The 21,840-nt window shown below is 37.0% G+C and overlaps 1 protein-coding gene across 1 annotated transcript in view; it reads left to right on the forward strand.

Moving 5' to 3' along the window:
- Window positions 1-251: 251 nt before the first annotated feature.
- Window positions 252-21,840, forward strand: part of smad6b (SMAD family member 6b) — a 46,833-nt gene continuing 25,244 nt past the window's right edge. The window contains exons 1-3 of the mRNA XM_056478484.1: window positions 252-1,808; window positions 5,422-5,478; window positions 6,993-7,070. Of these exons, the coding sequence (XP_056334459.1) occupies window positions 1,022-1,808; window positions 5,422-5,478; window positions 6,993-7,070 (922 nt within the window). The 5' untranslated portion in view covers window positions 252-1,021. The remainder of the gene's footprint in view (window positions 1,809-5,421; window positions 5,479-6,992; window positions 7,071-21,840) is intronic.

The following is a 21,840-nucleotide window of genomic DNA, read 5'->3' on the forward strand; positions in this document are numbered from 1 at the left end:
TGAGAGGAAATGTTTGTTAAATATTATCAGATTTTTACATTCGTTCTAATTAACTCGAAGTTTGTTTGTTTTTTGCTTTGCTTGGAATAAACAATTATCTTAGTCAGGATATATGAAGAAAAAAGAAATAGATGGATGTTACGCCTTTAAGAGTTAAGAAACTTGAAACCTTGTTTGCGCAACAATCAGTGCAGCTCAGAGCCGCCAAAGTGTCTAGACTAGCACATGATGGTAGTCAGCCAATGGCTCCATCGCTCTCCTCGGGGGCCCTGTGTGTGTGCGTATGTGTGTGTATGTGTGTGACAGGGGGAGAAAAAAAGGAAAAAGGGAGAGAAACGGAGAAAGAGAGAGAGATCTGGGTTGCAGTTTGACCAGGTCTGAACACGGAACCAGGAGCACATTATAAGTCCACGGATTGTTCTTTTTCTGGCCCCGGCGCGCGCACAAGGATATTTTTGGATCGCAAAAAAGAGAGCGCGCTGGAATTGTGGAAAAACAACCGGAATAGTGAATTCTGCAAGGGATTGTCTGTGGATTTAATTCGCCGAGGAGCAGCTTCATTCATGTCTCCAGACCCGCTGTTGAAGAGTGGATTTGAACGTGTTTCAAAGTCCGAAAACATTTGAGAGCGCGCGACTAGAGTAGATTTTCGCCTGGGGTTTTTGACATCAAATTTCTTTGATGTAGTTAAAACCCGAAGTGCATTTTAAATCTAGAAAAAAAAAAACATCATCGGACTCTTGGTCCACTTTCCAAACATGGTTCACATGTAGGCTACTTGACAGCGTTCTTGTAAAATGAATGCATTTCGCTATGCGGTAGTTTGACGATTTCTGTTTTAAATGCACTATAGCATTGTGCCTTCCAAACTAATGTTGTGGTTTTGCCACCGATATACGGTGCTCGGCTGTGCACGCGCTGCACGGCATTCGGCCAACATTAATGTTGCACGAGCTCAGAAATAGTTTCAAATCGCTGAGATCTGAACGTAAATAACTCATCTAGAGTTTCAAGTTGTCGTATGTTCAGGACGAAACGCTCAGGTCTTGTGCGGCGACTCTGGAGAAGCCGTTTGATTCCAGATAAAGAGGGGGGCGATGGATATGGGAAAAGCGGCGAGGGGTCTCGAGACGATCTGCTTGGCACCAACCCAGAGAAAATTCCCAAGACGGAGTTCAGACCGATGACCCCGAGCGGGTCGCCTAGCGTGGACTATGGGGAAGTGTGTACGAGGAATCCCGCTGAGAGCAGCGGCGGTGGCACCTCAGGGGGCTTTTTGGACCAAGATGGGGGTACGGTATGTACGGTGGGAAGCCCTCGATCTGTGCAGGACAGCGATTGTAGAACAGTCACTTGCTGTTTATTTAAAGATCGGGACCATCACTCTGGATCTAGAAGTCCGGAGCCAGGCTCGTGCCAGTTTGTGCTGAGGAACATTGGTTCTTCACGGGACCCCGGTCCTCTGGAGAGCCAGGAGTCGAAACCTCGCTCCGTCATGGAGCAGGAGCTCAAGACCGCCACCTATTCGCTATTAAAAAGGCTAAAGGAGAAAACCTTGGATACTTTGTTGGAAGCCGTGGAGTCCAAAGGAGGAATGCCGAGCGACTGTGTGATGGTATCGCGGACCGAGCTGCGGTTAGGCGGCCACATGGCTCCTCCACAGCTGCTTATCTGTAAGCTTTACCGGTGGTCAGACCTGCAGCACACGGCCCAGCTTAAAGCGCTCTGTGAGTGCAAGAGCTTCGGAGCTCAGGACGGTCCGGTAGTGTGCTGCAATCCATATCATTACAGCCGACTCTGTGGGCCAGGTAAGCGAAGGTCCTGTTGGCAATTGTGTCTAAAAGTATTTTGCTTTCCACCTGCTGTTATGCCAAGGGCTTTCCTTAGGGTTCCCCGAACGGTTGCGTTGAAGCCGTGCTGTTGCAGTGATTCATGTACTACAGAATGCCATTGATAAAATGAGTGCAATGGCAAAGAATTTAGAGTTGCTTTTCAGTTAAAAATATTTGTCCTCGGTCAAATGACAGCTTAACATTTCAGTTAATGAACTACAGTAGGGCTAGGCTACCAACTGCACAGTTCTGTAGTGCCGCTTTATTTTCCAACAATCAAGTTTCTCCAGGAAACTAACTAGCTTAATTGGCAGAAATAAAACAAACATTCCAACTGCATATTAAGCATGACATTTTGATGTATTTATTGCAGGTTTCTGAACTGAGGTTAGATAACATTTGGGACTTTGTCCTAGATTAAATTAGACAGTTTATTAATTATCTGCTACTCAATGGATTATGTATTCCTCAAATATTGCCTCAAATAGTAGATTAATTGATTAATGGTTAGTGTATTTTTTATTTGTTTTGTATATAGATATTAATAGAGATATTGTTTAAAGTAAACACTGTCTGTCTGGCCTAAAAAATCCTAAATCTAACACCAAGTGATTCGAGTCTCCATTTCCAAATGTAAATCATCAGCAATACATTTACTACTACAGAGCTCTAAAAAAACAATACTTTCTACATTTCAGAAGCTATTCTGACGAATGCGATCTAAAAATTGTAAAACGAACAGATAATTTTCTTAATACATGCTTTAAAATCCCACAGATTGATGGGACCATTTAACGACTAGAATTCCTAGCATTCATGTGATAGATTGACAATCCCGTGAGGAGACCATTGACGACCTGAGGCACTTGGCAACCCATAAATCAGTTTTTCCACGATAAATCCTAGCGTATTAAGAGATAATTTTTAATCAAAGGCTTCAAACTGACAATTACACTCTGTGCTCAGTGTTTTATTGGAGTTTCTCAGAGCAGAGACGCTTGAGGGAGACAGCAGCCCCTCTCTCTCCCCTCTGTTCTCTGTAGAGACACACATAGCTCACAGGCGCTCATGCGTGGCCCCATGAAGATGGTATTTCTTTCATGCGATTGAACAACAGAGCCCTCTCAATCTTCAAACTCCATCAATGGTTTTGACGGCTTTTTTTCAACATTAATTTTCACAGGCCACTTTAAAGAGAGAAATCCCATTGTTCAGATGTTGCCCTATGCACACAAGTCCATTTAATCACCTAAAACAATTTTTTTGCAACGCATTTTACTAGAATCGTTTACCACAGGGTTTGTTTATCAGTATACTTTTATACATTTGTTTTGTTGTAGCTGTTTATTAGGATGGCAGTTGAACAAAACCTTTTGGAAATAATATCAGTTTCAAGTTGCACTTTAAAAGTCCCTTTTTTCCTAAGGAGGACCCCCTCATGCTATTTAGGTGAAGGAGTGGCAGTAATATACAGTTTGCATACAACTGGCGCCAGACTGACTCGCTGTGTATCTGAGTGACTGAGTTTAGGATCCTGGCAATTACTGCCGCCACTCTTAAAGAGACAGTCCACATTGTGCTTTTCTTTTTTCCCCCATGACCAAAAGGCGAGGTCATTACTTGTCCAGAGACTTTTTTTTCCCTTTTGTGCATTAGAACTTTTAGTGATACTAGAAGAGATTTACACTTTGCAAGGTTGAAAAACATAATTGTACTTGTACAAGTAGTTTTTGAATTAATCTTAAATGGAGAAATCGTCAAGACTGGTGTCCATGCCATTAAATGGGGAATCGTCTCTAAAACACCCTTGTGTTTTACTCAGCCTTGAAATTTGCCCCAGAGAGACATTAAATTAAACAATTCGCCACCTTGGAATTTTAAGGTTCTACCTAACATTTTTTTTCCCTCAATGATTCACATATTTTTATTCAACATATTTGACTCATATTAACAACATATTAACTCAGAAAACTGGACTGACACAGTTTCAATTTCAATGTACTACAACTTCTACGTTAAGCTGCTTTGACACAATCTAAATTGTAAAAGCTCAATAGAAATAAAGATGAATTGACTGGAATTGAACATGTTTGTATTATGTTTTTTTTTAAGTTGCATGCATTTCAGGACGTTTTATTTAGAAAACAATTTGTACAATATGAAATGCTAAAACTTTAAAGCCCACTATTACAACACTTGTCATAATGCAAATAAAACCAAGGTTGGGTGTTGTGTTGGGTGTATGTTTAAAATAATTTCTTTAAAATAATCCTTTGATTTTTTTCTTTTTAAATTTCCCAAATGATGTTTAACAGAGCAGAAAAAATTTCTACAGTATGTCTGATAATATTTTTTTCTCCCAGAGAAAGTCTTATTTGTTTTATTTCGGCTTGAATAAAAGCAGTTTTTAATTTTTTAAAAACCATTTTAAGGTCAAAATTATTAGCCCCTTTAAGCTATGTTTTTTTGATAGTCTACAGAACAAACCATTGTTATACAACAACTTGCCTAAATACCCTAACCTGCCTAGTTAACCTAATTAATCTAGTTAAGCCTTTAAATGTCACTTTAAGCTGTTTAGAAGTGTCTTGAAACATATCTAATTAAATATTATTTACTGTCATCATGGCAAAGATAAAATAAATCAGTTATTAGAAATGAGTTATTAAAACTATTGTGATTAGAAATGTGTTGAACAAGCCTTCCCTCCGTTAAACAGAAATTGTGGAAAAAATAAACAGGGGGTGAAGGATTCTGACTTCAACTGTATGTACCATATATTTATTCTGAGCCTACCCAAATGTACGTATTATTCAATAAAAAAAAAGTTGCATATTGTTAACTTAAAGAAAATCAAATAAAATGACAAATTAAACTAAGCTGCTGTGCATCCGATTAAGGGTTTTATTTTTATTTGCAATTCTTCCAAAATTATGAAGTATAATCTGCAGCGCTGACCTGCAACCAAACTTAGATTTGTTTCTTCTGCTATCATTTGTGCTGTTTTTTTTTAAGCAAAGTATGTAGAAATCTCTGTAATTCAACCATAGGATGGTGTTAAAATATGTTTAACCATACCAAAAAGTAGTACAATCACATTGATATCGCAGTGCATTAAAATAAAGCATGGATTAACCCTAACCCTAACACATAAGCAGGGAAATGTTTAATTGGTCACACATTATTTTGATGGTCTGTTTGTTGAATTTAAGTTATATTGCATCTACATGCCAACTAATTCTCATTAGATTATAAGTAGACTGTTAGGTTAGGGTTAGTGTAAGCTGACATGTATTTGCTAAGTTTTTTATAGTCAGTTAAATGTCTGTTGAAGGAGCAGTATCAGCAGACAGTTTACTAATACTCAGATGGACCATCAAAATAAAGTGTCTCCATTTAATTCTGCAGAAATCTGGAGCTTTCTGTGTGTAGACATGATTAAACAAATCGCTTAGTTTATGTTTTGTTATTTAATATGTTGCTCTTCTTGTGACCCAGAAACCAATTTAGCATGTGCAGATTAAATTATATATTTAGATTTAATTTCCTTTTCAGTTCCAAATGTAATCATGCTGTTGTCATATTTTAGAGTCACCCCCTCCTCCATACTCAAGACTTTCCCCCAGCGAAGAACACAAGCCACTGGGTAAGTTTCGCGCACACACACGTAAGCTTTAATTGCTGATTAAATATCTACTCATTTAAGAAGCCATTGTAAATGATCATGTACATACTCATTCTGAAGCAACAGATGACCGGAGATCATTTACTGACAAACCGAATCAAATCATCTGTGTAACAAAATAACCTGGCCAAAATAAGTCAGTGCCATCAGTTGTCACCCACTGGTTGAATCCCTGGCTTTACGGAGAGCCAAAGGGGAAGCAAAAAGTAGAACAACGTGAAGAATTTTAATGGTGGCAATTAGGCACAGTGACCAACTGAGAGCCGGTGGAGGCTACAGCCAGTATCCGGCAGGCCCATTTTCAGCATGCCAATCTGGAGCCAGTCTGGGCTCGGCCTTGTCTGTTTTGTGGGTTGCCGGGGCCTGGCACTGGCCTGGGAAATCCTCCCGGTACCATAGCTCAACATCGGGCACACTGTTGACAGGAGGTGGGCTGGAGAGAGGAGAGCATCTGGAATTGATGCTGTGGTGGTTTGCAGCTTGGCTTGTTAATTGTGATTGCTTTTTTTAGACATCAGCATTTCAGAAGGCAGAGTGAGGGTTGATAACACATTTAGTTGTTTGACTCAATTTGAACTGTTGATAATAGTGACAATTCAAATTTAGCCATTTTGATAACACTCTAAGAACTAATGTGGTAATAAGTGCACCTCTTTACATAAATGTGTGTGCTCTGTATCATTTGGTAATGTCTTTAAACCACCAAGACAGCATTATTTGATGACAAAATGAGTCAGTAATTTTGTTTTAAAATAATTGTGTGTTCTTCTGGTAAATTTGAATTAATAGCTATTAATCTAGCCATATCATATGATTCTGTGGAAATTTATTTGAATATGCTGATTTGAAATACAGATAATATATATTATCAATAATAATAATAATAAAATTCCAGTTGAAATCAAATGTTCGGTTTATTTTATTGTTTAATTGTTTGACTTCATCACAGGAAGAGCATTTGTTTGGGAAAAACTGCTCTAGATTTATAGCGTATTTTTGATCAATTTAATGCAGAATACTTGCTTAATAAGAATAATGAATTACAATTATTTAAAAATCATACTGTCCTCTGACATTTGATTGGTAATTGTTTTATGTAATATTAAATATTCACTATTTAACTTCAGACAATGGCATGTTGCTTGGCACTGATGCTTATAACAATCCTAGATTTACTATTATTTATTGAAAATATATTTTGAAATTTGTTTATACTCACCAAGGCTCTGTTTATTTGTTGGCAAATACAAAAAAAAAAAAAAAGAATATTGTGGCGACTGCTAAATGTAACTGTTTCTGTTTTAATATATCTTTAAAAAATTCCCTGTGATGGCGAAGCTGGAATTTCAGTAGCCATTAAGCCAGCCTTCAGTGTAATAATTTAAATAAAAAATGGCATACTGATATTTTTAACATTCCTAGACTCAAAATTTCTAATTAACAAACTCTAACTGTGACATTCCTCATCTCTTCAGATCTGTCGGATTCCACACTGTCTTACACTGAAACGGAGGCTGCCAGCTCACCAAACGCCACCCAAGGGGAATTCTCAGGTGAGTTTTCTCATTTAAAAAACTAAAACGTCATCTCTGCAATGCTGTTTTAGTTCATTTTGTTTGGAATCTTGGTGTCAGCACGGCCTGTGATACCATTGTCAGACTTGTTGCTGTTTTTTCCAGTCCTGGAGAGCTCATGTGGTAACATCTTTGTTCAAACAAAAGCTACGTGCCTGTGATGGTGACCTTGCACCAGATATTTACTTTTCCCCCCCTTCTGCAAGAGTGAGCAGTGGGTGTTTTCCATTTTAGCGTCCTGCAAACCTTAAAGTTGGCCAGCACTATTTCGTTGACACAGTTTGTATCCATTTTGAGGGCCAGGAAGAGTTTAAGTACTCAGTAAAAGTCTTAATAAGTGAAGAAAGGTGGGTGTATTGCGGGATCCTACAAATCTCAAAAGTGGACCAGCAAAATTTCTTTGATCTGTTTTAAGGACCAGGAAGGGGATAAGTGCTCAGCAGAAGTCTAAAAAGCAAAGAAATACTGGTGTTTTCCATTGAAGCATGCTACAGATCTCAAACTTGGCTAAAACATTTTGTTGATATAGTTTTGCATCAGTCTTAAAGGGCTAGGAAAAGGTTAAGTGCTCAGCAAACGTCTAAAAAGCAAAGAATTACTGGTGTTTTCCATTAAAGCATCCTACTAATCTCAAATTCGGCCAACAATATTTTGTTGATATAATTTTTCATCTGTCTTAAAGGGCCAGAAAGGGGTTAAATGCTCAGTAAAAGTCTAAAAAGCGAAGAATTACTGGTGTTTTCCATTGTCTTACAAATCTCAAAGTTGGCTATAAATATTTTGTTGATATAGTTTTGCATCTGTCTTAAAGGGCCAGGAAGGGGTTAAGTGTTCAGCAAAAGTCTAAAAAGCTAAGAAAACATCAAGGCATACCTTCCGTTGTCCTAAGTTCTGTGGGTTCCCATGGAGTGTGTTTGAATAAATGAGCAAACTTTGCAGGTAATTTGGTTTTTATGTTGTGCTTTGCTCCTCCTCATTAAAGGCCATTAGGAGTGGAGAGAGCGCACTGGAGATAAAGCTCTCATTGTGAGCCCAGCAGAGGTTCAGTGGGCCGTGTTGGCTGGCCATAGAGCCTGCCTCCCCTCCTCTGTTTTCTTTCAGAAATATTTGAGTGGGATCAAACTGTAATAAGATCCAAGCTCGCAGGGACACACACACACACTGAGTCACGTTATACGCTCTACACACAACGAACACGCACACACAAACGCACATATCAGCTTTTACGGCTCTATCATGGGCCCCCCCTTGTTTCAGTGAAAGGGCCACACTGAGAGCAAATAGGAGAAACGGTTTTGTGTCATGGTTTGAAATGAAACACTCCTTTCTTATGTAATGAAATCAACATGCTTCTCTCATAAAAACTGGAACCGCACCGTGCATGTGCAGGATCATGGCCGCAGAGACAGAAAGGCTAAGGCCTTGTTTTGCAGCTCTCGAAATAGCATTCAAAGAGAGCGGGTCAATCCACCCCTTTTCCCAGAAGGAGCTACCTGAGCTTGTGGCTTCATGCACCCTGTCACCACCACTTCACAGGCTGGCGACACTCCTTGCGCAAACAAATGATGTTTCAAATGCTTGCTGAGATTTTTTTATACTCTGGAATGAGGCTGTGTGAACTGTGCCTTGCTTGTAGGTAAATAGTCGGGGCTTTTTAGTCTGCTCGAAGGAACATTTTGAGCTAGATGTGTTTATATTGTCAGATAGCACCAAACGGATATACAGTAGTATGCATATGTTGCCATAATAATTGCAAATATTTAGTATTTTTGCTTTCTTATTTCCACTTTTATAGCATTTTATGATTGTTATTGTTTTATTAATGCTATTAAATGTAATTTTGTGAAAAATATATGAATGAGTAATCATGTGAATTATAATGTGATTATGCCTAAATTAGCATATTTTAAAATTAAAAATTTTCCATTACCTAGTGCTTACATATTCTCATAATACTATGCAATCTTTTGGAAATTAATAATCATTTTTTCACAATCCATATTAATTAATTAATAAATAAATAAAAATAAACTAATTAATTATTTTGAATAAAATAATTTAATAAATATTTTATGATTACAAATATCTCTTTTAAATATTTTAGTACATATTACATATTAATAATTAGGAAATTATTTATTTTTTCATAATAGCCCTGGGCAGTTAATCAAAAATTTATCTAAATTAACATTCAGAACCTATAATTGATCAAATTTTTCCAGGTCAATTATTTCAATTATTTTCCCTTTCGTGTGGAGTCACGTGACCCCCTTTGTTAAGGCTTGTTTATACTTTTGCTTTGAGCGCACGCATATGGTCCTGCGCAGCCTTCGCGTGACCGCATACCCGTGCACTTCTCAAAGAATTAACTACACGTCAGGATGACATGTAGTGTAAGCTCTGTGATTGGTCGGTACAATTGGTTTGGTAGTGGTGACTAGCGTGGGCGGTGCTGAGAGCCGCGAGCCCATTAGAGCATGTGTTTACAGTGTCGAGTCCCGTGGAGGAGCTTCGTATGGAAACTTTTGTTTTGTTTTGTGTTTACCATGTTTTGTGTTTACCTATGATTGAAGTTGTTGCACATCCGCATGGTTCCCGCCTCTAAATGAGCTAGTTTTAGCTTCTTGTAAATTAAAGTAGCATTCAGAAAAACCCATGAAGAAACTTGACAGAGGAAAAAATAAATGAATTAATTAAACCTCTATTTTATAATGTACATTACATTATAAAGATGAGATTCCTGTCACTTGTACAAGTTAAATCAATATTTTTCCATCTTCTAAAGCTCATAAATTTATATTTTTTTGTTATGTGTGTGTGTCTGTACTGTTCAGTGTAATCTTTGAAAGATTAATATTCATTTTAAGCTATAAATTATAAGCTAATCTTGTGTAAACTCACTGGTACAGTATAAAACTAGTTCTCACATGGCCTTTGACTATTTTTAGTAACACTATAAAATTGGGGCTTTAGGAAATGATTCTTAATGTACATTGTTTAGATGATTTAATTCACTGAATTACCTTTTACCTTTATCCAATGCTCATTTAACCTAGTAATTTAATTTAGTAGACTGTAAAAAAATCTAATGTGTTTGAAGTGATTATCTATCAATATTTTCTTGTGTTGATTAGGGATGTAACGATTCACCTGACTCACGATTCGATACGATTCACGATACTAATCTCACGATTCACGATTCAGTCACGATTATTTAACAAAATTATTTGAAACCAATTTTAAGTAAAGAGCCCTTTCATTTTTTTGCTTAAACGCTGCACATTTTTTGCAAAATATAATATATTTTCTGCCATAACTAAATTGCTATTTTAAAAACAAAATCCAAAAAACAACAATACAAACCTGAGAAGACTCATTAATATAAACCAACTAAAACTGTTCTGGGACTTTACATATTTTTAAAAAAGAAATATCAGCATATCTACATTTTCTGGCATAAGCTAAGGTCTTTGCACGTTTACAATGTCCCCTGCTGATAAAAAAACTGTTTCTCTGGGGACTGAGATGGCTGTTGTGAACCAGAGACCAAGAGCAGTTAAAAAAAAAAGTTAAAAACTACTATGTAGTCTAAATAAATAGTGATTTTAGGCATCAAAACATTTAAGAGTAAAGTACAGTAGTAATCATTTGTCTTTCTTTTTTAACAATGTCTATGTCTGAGATTGCTGAAACTCCATTCCACAAGCCTCTACAAATCAATAAACCTAGACATTGAAACTAAATGCACTGGTTCAGCTATATGGGGATTAATGTAAACATTTGCTTAAATCAAAAATCTTAATTTATACTATTAATTATAAGGCCATGTTTTATATAAATAAATAATTTTATTGTTAATGTACAGTTTTTTGTGCATTTCATCCAAATAACCAACAACAACATAAATGAATGACCATTTCATACACGTTGACTTGCTCCTTTTTTCACACAAGTGATTGTACCTTTCTTTGTGCCTTAAATGGCCCAAACATGGACCCTTTGACAGTTAGAAAACATATTTGTACATTTTTACCCTTAAATGGTACATATCTTAAAGGGTATCACAAGTATCTTAGGGTGCTACTTCACCATTTGTACCCCAAGTGTTCACAAATAGACCCAACCGTACCCTTTTTTCTGACAGTGAAGAATTTCATCTCCTTTGTGCTGCCTGTAAAGACGGGGATCTAAAAATCTAAAAGCGTTCATCCATATGGCCATCCACCCACCCTTGAGTCCCTTATCCCACCCCACCCACATGCAGGAACTAGTAAAGCTCTTAAAAGTGAGGCCAGGGGGCCCGAAGGTGGGATGGGAGCAGAATTGGAGCCCCTGGGCGAGTGTAACTCCTGCTCTGAACACTCATCCACTCTGTCTGACAATAGCAACAGAGCACATCTGAACGAGCCCGATGAAAACTCCCCCGCCGCCCAAGGGCGAGATTTTAGAGAATTTTGGCGTCTTGGTTTGAAAGACAGTCAGTCTGTGGATGCTTGAGATCTGAGGCTATTTATGTAATGGATCTTTGATGTCTTGTTGCCTCAGTGAATTTGTTTGAAGCGGCGCAGAGCGTCAGAATTTTCAGCTCTAAATCTTTATTGAGTTTCCGTAAGCTTTTCCGTTTTTTAGCCCTGGAATCCATGTGAATATTTGCATTTCTGCGTGTTTGTGTTGGTGTCTGTGATGTCTGCGCTCCTGTGTGTTTGGGTACATCTCTGTCTGTTTGTGTTGTTTGTATCTGGCTGTCTGTAGTCGGCCGTTTCACCCGCAGTTTCTCCTTTAAAAGCAACTGTGTTTGTCAGTTCATGTCTACATCGTGTCAACGCACAGCTATTGATTAAGTGTTCGCTATGTTTTCAAAGCGTGTCTGTCGAAACATGTGGTTGTGATGTGCTACATGTGTGTCTGTAAAAATGTGTGCGTGTGTGTCACATTCTGTAGCTGTGACTGGGTTGTAATGCAGCCCACCTGTTTCCTCACTCCTTGTTGTGGCCGTGTGGAGATCAGAATTATGCTCTTTGAAGTAGGTCTCATTGCTTCCTGTATAACTGCATGCATGTGAGTTTGTGTTTCCTCTCTGTATTGGGGTTTTTGTGATCTTTGTGGTTCATCATAAGCCCCTGCATCGGGAGGTGGTCTCCTCATCCTCTGCTTCTGATGCTCAATGATAATGTCAATGATTACGAGGGGCTATTACATTTTCTTTTCAGGATTTATGAGCTGTAATTTAAATTCAACTGGCTGCTCTTAGAATGCTGAATAGGAGTTTGGATAGAAGTTAAATCTAAAACAGATGATTTTATTCTGGAGTTCTTTCCCTAATATGTTGGTTAAAAAAAATTATAGTTTATTCATTTCATAGATATTCATTTTCAATTAAATTCATATTTTTAATGGGAAGCTATACAATATTATATTTGTGCATACACAATAGATTAGTCAGTACTGAAGGCAAATCTGGAGCTTATCTAACAAAATAGCTCATGATAACAGTCCAAAAACTAGTACACTCAAATTTATATGTTATAGAAAAATATTAAAAACAAATTTAAAAAGAGGAAAAATCTAGAGAATCAAAAAAGGAAAAATTTTGTAGAAATTTAGTAGGTTGTGCCTTATTTAGCATTATTTTCTTGAATTTAATTGTATTATCTTTCGATTTCTAAATATGTTTGGTGACTAAAATAAAATTTTAATTAATATATCTGTTTAATAAATCTGTTTTGTCTAAATGCACCAAAATACGTTGCCTATATTCACTAAGAAATTAATTTAGTGCTCATTTTCAAAATTCAATATGCTGAGCACTGTACATGTAGTAACATTTTTCCAAAAGTGATCTTTATACTAGGGCTACACAATATCTTGTTTCAGCATTGACATCGCAATATGCACATCCGCAAAAGTCACATCGCAGGATCTGGAATGTTTAATTATAATTATAATAACCAGGAGAAACCAACATGTGACAATTGTGCAGTGAATGCAAAGTTTAACCAAAACAGAGTGAGTTTTTCATTTGCACATGCTTTTAAGGCCTGACAGTGTTCAAAATGTTCAGTCACAAGAATTTTTACCATTTGTAAAATTTGAATTATTTATACAGTAAAGACTTTTGCAGTGTTATTTTACATTTGATTATATAAATTCTCCACCTGAATGCTATTTGTTTTTCCCCTAAAAACCAAAAAACACTGTTTATTTCACTGTTATCTTTGGATTTAATTAGTTAATTTTGACATTTTTTTATGAATGGTTCACTTCACAGAATACAATAATTAGTCCAATAGATCTAAATTAATGAATGTAAATAAATAACCAGAAAAGTCATCTGGTTAAATTGTTTAAATATTCTATTCTATTCTATTCTATTCTATTTTATATCTATCTATCCATCCATCCATCCATCCATCCATCCATCCATCCATATCCAAAAATCCATCCATATCCAAAAATCCATCCATATCCAAAAATCCTCCATTTTTTACTTATGCATATGAAATTGAACAGAATACACAAGACATATCAAGACATTTGTGCTGCCCATTACATTACAAACCACAGGAGAGGGCAGAAAAGCACTCCTTCTCATACTTCAGCCTCCACATCAAAGTTCCTGAAAGCAAAGAAGGTCAAGGTGCTTCAGCATTGGCCAGCCCAGTCACGAGATATGAACATTATTGAGCATGTCTGGGGTAAAAAAGAGGAAGCGGCACGGAATATATATAAATCCCAAAAATCTTGATAAACTCCTGCAAGTCCTGCAAGAACGCTTTCTTTGCCATTCCAGATGATGTATTAATAAGTTTTTTGAGTTATTGCAGAGATGAATGGATGAATGGAAGCTCATAGGAGTCATACACAATATTAATTCTTTTTTCACTGCACCGTAAATTTATATTCTATACTGTACATTATTTCTCTTAAGTGACAAGACTTTCTTTTAAGCAAAGTCAGACCTTACTGTCTTAATTAAATAATTAAACATCAAGTCATGCTCATATTTTATTTTGGTAAAATAAGCGTAATCTAGAGGTTTTTGCCTTTCATATAAGCCACTTCTGATACCAAATGATCAACTAGAAGTCAAGTTATTATTTGTTGTTCCTAAAACTTGGAGAGGCGACAAGACTTTTGTCAGGTAGTGTATGTTCCTGTAGTTATTCCAAAATGTTGCACGATTATTGAATATGACTTGAGTGCAATTCTGCATCCTTTTTGCAAGTAATTCAGCAATTGAATTGGAATCCAGAAATCTCAGATGAATTGTGAATGACGCACATTCCTGCTGCAGAGCGGTAGAATTGTTTTTCCAGGGATTATTAGTCATTGTAATGAGGGATCTGACAGATGTGGAGTGGAAGGGCCGGCAGGGACGCAAAGACTGGTGGCTGTTTACAAATCATTCTCAGACTAGCCATAGATGTGCTTCAGCTGAGAGATAAACGCTATTTGGAATTTGTCACCAGATGTGCTAAAAGAAGCAGATTTAATATGCTTTATGAGTGTACATTTCAACATTTGTCACAGTCATGGTGAGAACTCGCTGTAAAAAAGACCCCGCATCTCTCTGTGGAACCCTGCGGTGCTATTGTGTTTTGTATGTTGTGTTTATTTTTCCTTGAGGATGAAGGAAAGGCGGTGGGATGGTTGTGTGAGTGGGTTTACGCACGAAATTGCGTTCTGGTCTAAGGAGGAGGTAAGGATCAGTCAGGTAAAGAGGAATGGTTTTTGCTGGGCTGTAATTTTACTCTTGAGTTCAGTTGTGGGGGCTTTGAGATGTTTACACTGCCCTTACTGTTTTTGGGGAGTAGACCACAACCACAGCCAGGCTGGCGTCCCTATGTGAGGTCTATCAGTGTCTTTAAAAATGGAAAGCAGTAACAGCTTATTCAGTTGAGCTGGACTTTACCCAACTGATCAACTTTGTGACTAAATTGAAGCTAGAAAGTTCACTTTTCCATGAACAGGGTGTTGGGAACTGGCGTTGGTCTCCTATATGCCTCTGGTCAGCCCATTAAACCTTGAGGTTTTGAACCAGGAACTTAGAAGCCAGGGTATGGGAAATATTTCCATGTACTGTTTTCAGTTCAAGAGCGACTAAAATGTAAATTAGGGTATGATTACTCAGTGGGATTTTCTATGTCTGAGGCATCTTGGCTGTTTATTTACATGTAGGCATGGGCCGGTATAAGATTCTGATGGTATAATAACCTTGGATAGAAATATCACAGATTAACGGTATTGTGATTACTGCTCTAAAAAATATTCTTTTTAAATGTCTGGGTGAAAAACAAAAACCTTTTTCCCCTTTGAACACAATATATTCTATTTTGAAAAACATTTATAATAAGGCGGCGCGGTGGCGCAGTAGATAGTGCTGTTGCCTCAAAGCAAGAAGGTCGCTGGTTCGAGCCTCGGCTGGGTCAGTTGGCATTTCTGTGTGGGGTTTGCATGTTCTCCCCGTGTTAGTGTGGGTTTCCTCCAGGTGCTCCGGTTTCCCCCACAAGTCCAAAGACATGTGGTACAGGTGAATTGGGTAAGCTAAAATTGTCTGCAGTGCATGTGTGTGAATGAGAGTGTATGGATGTTTCCCAGTGATGGGTTGCAGCTCGAAGGGCATGCGCTGCGTAAAAACATATGCTGGATAAGTTGGTGGTTCATTCCGCTGTGACCCCAGATTAATAAAGGGACTAAGCCAATAAGAAGATGCATGAATGAATGAATGAAACATTTATAATAGGTTGGAGCAGTAAACACTAAATGATTCATATGAATCATTGACGTCTGCTGTCTTCATTAGTTTCAAAAACATTGATTTCTTTACAATTTAAAACAGCATCTTTTGATAACTTTTCTGCTGGAGATACTGTAGTCCAAAAAACAAAACAAAAAAAACGTAAATAAAAATTCTTACATATACCTTAGAAACAGTATAGCAGAAAAATTTGGTGGCTTTAAAACCATACATTTCCAAACCGCAGTAAACCTTGAAAACGGTTATCGTCCCATGCCTATTTACATGGCAACAGTGTTTTGGGGTATGGTGGCTTAGAGAGGTCAAATGTGCTGCTAGTTTGCTAGTTTAAAAAAATATATGCAAATTGAAAGACAGTTACAAGTAACACAAACGTACGCAAATTCTCTATTTGTAGCATGTTTACTTTATATATTTGCATGTGTTGTGAGAATTTATTAAATTGATTGTTTTATCATTAGTTTTTTTATATGCATGTGTTTTTTTACTTCACTTAAGTTTTGTAAAACTACAGCTGTCTACATTGTAAATGCATAAAATGGTGGTGTTACGCACATACATATGACATGTTCAGACTATATGCATGCATGAATCTCTGGCAGCCAAAATAAAAGTGGCCAAATATGCACATGCACAATGCTTTTTTTACAAAATGACATCACCGTCTACTAGCCTGGCAATTGATATCACCTTTTAAAGTTGTTTTCGTGAATCTGTGTGAAATGGTCCGTTGTTTGGACAGCATTGTTGCGGTTCAAAACACAAGGAAAAAACATTCTTGTTTATCAGCATTGGGTACGTTTACATGGACACCAATAATCAGATCTTAATACAATTTAAGTATTTTAATACAATTAAGACAATACTCTGATTAAGAGTCTACCATCTAAACAGCGATTTTTGATTAGTTTAATACGATTAAGGTCATAATTGAACTAAACAGAAATCGAATTAACACATGTGGAGTATTCCTATTTTAGTCACATTATTGAAGTGCTGTACAGACATGTACACCTTAATCAAACTATTACCATTGTGTAGGATAGTCTATACACACTCGGCTGTTTGACACTATTTTCTGCACCAACCAAGTCAGTAAAGGACCACAGACACTTAGACCACGAAATGCAGAGATTTTTTTTTCCATACAGTGTGCACTATCAAATACCATTAAAGCAACACTAGATCCAATAGATCATATTCTCATCCAATATCTAATTTTTCACGGGGGCATGCATGAAATGTTCCTGAATGAAAGTGAAAGTGCCAAACTGCAGTTATAGTCGATAATTAAAAATGAAACACACAAAGAAACTCCGGAGGTAATGTGAATGGCGTGGTGACGCAATGATGTTAATTCATGTAAACACCTTAATCATATTATTGTCTCATTCACATTAAGGCAAATATTTTGATTACTGGTGTCCATGTTATGTAGCTATTGTTGTGTCAAAAATCAGACTGAGCCCATTATTATCCAAGTATGTGGCAAGATGCTCTTTCATTAAGGTGCCAAAATGTGGCTTGCGTCATAAATTATGAAAGGTGTTGAATCTGAACTGAGCTAATCGGGTAATGTTCCTATCACAAGGAGACATTGGTTGATCACAGCATTGATAGTACAGCTACCTCTGTATGTTATCTTAAAAAACATGTACTTTGTTTTGACTGATTGTCTGACATAATAACATGCTCATCTTATCCAAAAAATCACAAAAATACATTTTGATAACCTGGCAGCATTACGGAGATGCCAGTCTATCTGACTTGACCTCATTTCTAAAGTGCAGGAAAAGGGCATCTGGAAGCGCAATAATTAAACAAAGTCATCGAAGCATGTGACGGTGTGCCGATTACCACTGATTTGATTGCATCCATAGATTTGAACAGCCTTAAAAAAGCATGTGATGTCTTCCCTCAGCTTGTTAGCTGCTTCACAAATGCCTGAAAATATCTGGATCTGGATTTTAAATTCTTTTTGTTGTCAAAGCATAAATGTTTTACACACGTTTGAGCTTTTAAAGGGACAGTCACACAAAAAAATTTAAGTTCTGTCAGTTTTGACTTTACTTAAGGCTCCTTTTTTCTATAGAAAACAAAAGACGACCATTTGTCTTATTTTGTCTCCTCTGTCTATATTAATTTCAGACATTGCATATACTGTATGGGCTTTTTCTGATCTTTTTTAAAATGATAGAAAACATCACAAAAAAAATTGAGCCAGTTTTCTGTGATAGCCACAAAAAATGTGAGCAAACTATTCCATTTTCTAGTAAACATTTCCAATAACCATGGAACACTGAAAGATCACAGACTTTAAAAACCTCTATGCAATTTGAAGACTTTAACTACGATGTATTTTGCCCATCACTGAGGTAAACTAGAATAGGGGCAGTGAAATTAACTACATTACGTCATTTACAGCAGATCTACAAATGATGAGTTATATAACTTTAAGAGTCTAAACAGCTCTGCACTGGGACCATTTCAGTTTTCCACTCTCTTTTTAAAATCCCATGTCAGTCCATATTACAGAAACAGACAGCAGTCCCAAACACGCTGCTGTAAATATTATGGTGAAGCTGTTTACATGAGTTGCTTTTAGAATATTTGTATTTATGTTCATTTTTTTTACATTAAACATATATTAAGTACTTGCACATCATTACTGCCCCACATGATGTCATCCAGTTCTTGCCAGAACTTCACATATCAGATTTATACTTCTGCATTCAGTGATCGGCATGAGCCGTGTCGCATATATTGTCATGCATTTATACTTCTGCGTGCTGTTTTTGTTGCTCTGCAGTAACACTTCCTAAATGCTAGCTGACAGTAGGTTTTTATATTCCTCTGTGTCGAATTTCTTCGCGGATGATTTGTTATTTCGGACTGCTACCTTAATGTACTAGTAGCGGACCTGCAACAACTTTAATCACAAGGTAAACACAAAACAAAAGTTTCCATCTGACGCTTCTCCACAGGACTCGACACTTGTAAACACTTGCTCAATCGAGCTCGCGGCTCTCAGCACCGCCCACACTGGTGACAGCTGCCAAGTCAATCAATCACAGAAGCTTGCGATATGCGTCATTGTGATGTATAGTTACAATTTTTGAGACGTCAGCCACGGCGAAGGGTATACGACTGTGCGTAGGTTTTGCCTGACAATACGCGTGCGCTCGTTACTACTTTTTTACGACTTTAGCCAGATTAAAGTAATTAAAAATCTCAGTTTACAGTACATTGTAAATTCTTAGTCCAAGTATTGTCTTAATCATGTTTATATTGGAATATTTTTATACATGTAAACATCGATACTGCACTTCGATAATGTGACTAAAATGGGAATACTCCACATCTTAATTAGATTTTTTGTATTTGCTTTGTGTATGACTTGAAAAAAACTGATTATGGTCATCAAAAATCTCTTTGTATTTGGTAGATGCTTAATCCGAGTATCATCTTAATTGTGGTAATATCAGAATATTGTTGTCCATGTGAACATACACTTCACTTCATCAGGCTAAATGCGACTAAAATAGGAATGCGTTTTCTATTTTAATTTGTGTGTGAGTATGACAAAAATCTCTATTTTCATTCTTAATCAGAGTATTGTTTTAATTGTATTGCTTTAAAAAAATCGTATTAATATATTGTTGTCCAGGATTGAATAGCGCAGTGGCGCACTAGGTAGTGCTGTCGCCTTACAGCAAGAAGGTCGCTGGTTCGAGCCTCGCCTGGGTCAGTTGGCATTTCTGTGTAGAGTTTACATGTTCTCCCTGCGTTCGGTTTCCCCCACTGTCCAAAGACATGCGGTACAGGTGAATTGGGTAGGCTAAATTGTCCGTAGTGTATGTGTGTGTGAATAAGTATGTATGTGTTTCCCAGTGATGGGTTGCAACTGGAAGGGCATCCGCTGAATAAAACAAATGCTGGATAAGTTGGCGGTTCATTCCGCTGTGGCGACCCCAGATTAATTAAGGGACTAAGCCAAAAAGAAAATGAATGAATGAATATGACTTATTGAATATGAATAAGCCATCCAAAATCTGTATAAATAATAGAATCTTAACTAAATTCAATTCAAGTTTATTTGTATAGTGCAAATAAACAATAATGATCATTCTGAAGCAGCTTTAAAAAAAGTGCATGTCACTACCTTACAACCAAAATAAGAAAAAGTTAGGGTGTTGTGGGTGGACAGTATATGTAATGTGTGTATGTTTGTATGTATGTATGTGTGTGTATATATATATATATATATATATATATATATATATATATATATATATATATATATATATATATATATATATATATATATATATAGATAGATAGATAGATAGATAGATAGATAGTTAATCTGTAGTCATACAGTATATATAGTGTGTTAATCAAAGCATTGTCTTAATGGTGTGAATATTGTTGTTCATTTATGTAAATGTACTGAGTGTTTCTATGTCAGTGAAAAATGAACCAGAGTGGGGTGGACAGTGCAGGGGCCACCCTTTTTGCTCTCCCCCTTCACCTCGGCGAGCCTGTATATCTCTCCCCCTCTTGCTCTTTCCCTCCTTTTATCTTTTTTCCCTCCCTCTCCCCTCTTCCCGTTGCCTGGCACGGGGCCTCAGGTTTCCACCGCAGCCCCAGAGCCTGCCCACACTCCCCCAGGGCCCCAAGTGCTCCAGGATACGGGATGTGGAAATAATGTGACTGGAGTACTTCCACCCTGCCTCCAGAAAATCAGGTTCTGCGGATTGTTTATTTGAGGGGAAGGAGGCCTCAGCCAAACATCCTGTTTTAAAAAGCTTGCCTGGGTTTTGTAGCGCAGGGGCTGCTCCACTACCCCTTTGACGGCAGGGGGAAGCTGAGGAATGTTGAAGAGAAGCCCAGCGGCTTGGAGGTGATGGGTTAGGATGTGCGTTTGTGTATGTGTGTGGTATTCACAAAAGGTTTTTTTACATAGCATATGCTGTACGTTATCATCATGGCTATAACATACAGCGTGTGTTCCTGTCCTGAATGACTGACTTCCTCTTCCCCTTACATAACGCATGTAAACAAGGCAAACAAACGCTCATCAGCTGAATTAGTCGCCCCCCTCTATTGTATCCCACAACAGATTCAGAAACAGACATGCATATTTGTTTACCATCTTGTTGTTTATGTCTCGCTGGATCTGCACCTTGTTTTTGCCTTTGTCAGTAGGATTGTGTTTGTAAGCGCAAAGAGCTTGGAGATTTTTCCTTCTCTATGCTGTATAACTGGTGTAAATATTTAAAGATGTGAAGGATTTTTGGAAAATCATAGACTTTTTAATTATCAAAGAGTTTAAACTGTCTTTGTCATGATGTAATTGAATTTAATTTTAAGTTGTGCTTGCACACTGCACTGTAAAACCCAAAAAGTTAATGTAACTCAAACCGTTTAAGGAAATCGAATGCAACAAACCATTTAAGTTCAAAAACTAATCTATATGAGTACTGTAAACTTAATCCATTTGAGTAAATGAAGTATTTTAAGCACAGTAAAACCCAATAAATGAAGAGAACTCATACCAACTGAGTACTGCAAACACAATAAGTTAACTATATAAGGCAACTCAAACTGTTTGAGGAAACCGACTGCTACAAACCATTTGAGTTAAAAAAAACTAATCTATATGAGTACTGTGAACTTACTCCATTTAAGTTAAAGTAATAAGGTATTTAATTAACTCATTACCTTCAACACTGAGTTCAAAACTCTTTACAAATTAGTAGAATTAACTTTCTGTCAATTTTGAGTTACAAAACTCATTTCATTTGATAAAGTTGACTGTTGGGTTTTACAGTGTGACTTTTATTTTATCTTAAAGGTTTTTTTTCTACCCTAATATTGCAGGTATTAATACAGGGTGTCTGCTGGGTCTTAATTTTCAAAAACAATATTTTAGGCCTTACAAAGTTTTAAATTCACTGAAATATTGTGTTGTAGGTCTTAAATCATTTT

The sequence above is a fragment of the Danio aesculapii genome, chromosome 18, assembly GCF_903798145.1.
Source record: "Danio aesculapii chromosome 18, fDanAes4.1, whole genome shotgun sequence".
Taxonomy (NCBI): Eukaryota; Metazoa; Chordata; class Actinopteri; order Cypriniformes; family Danionidae; genus Danio; species Danio aesculapii.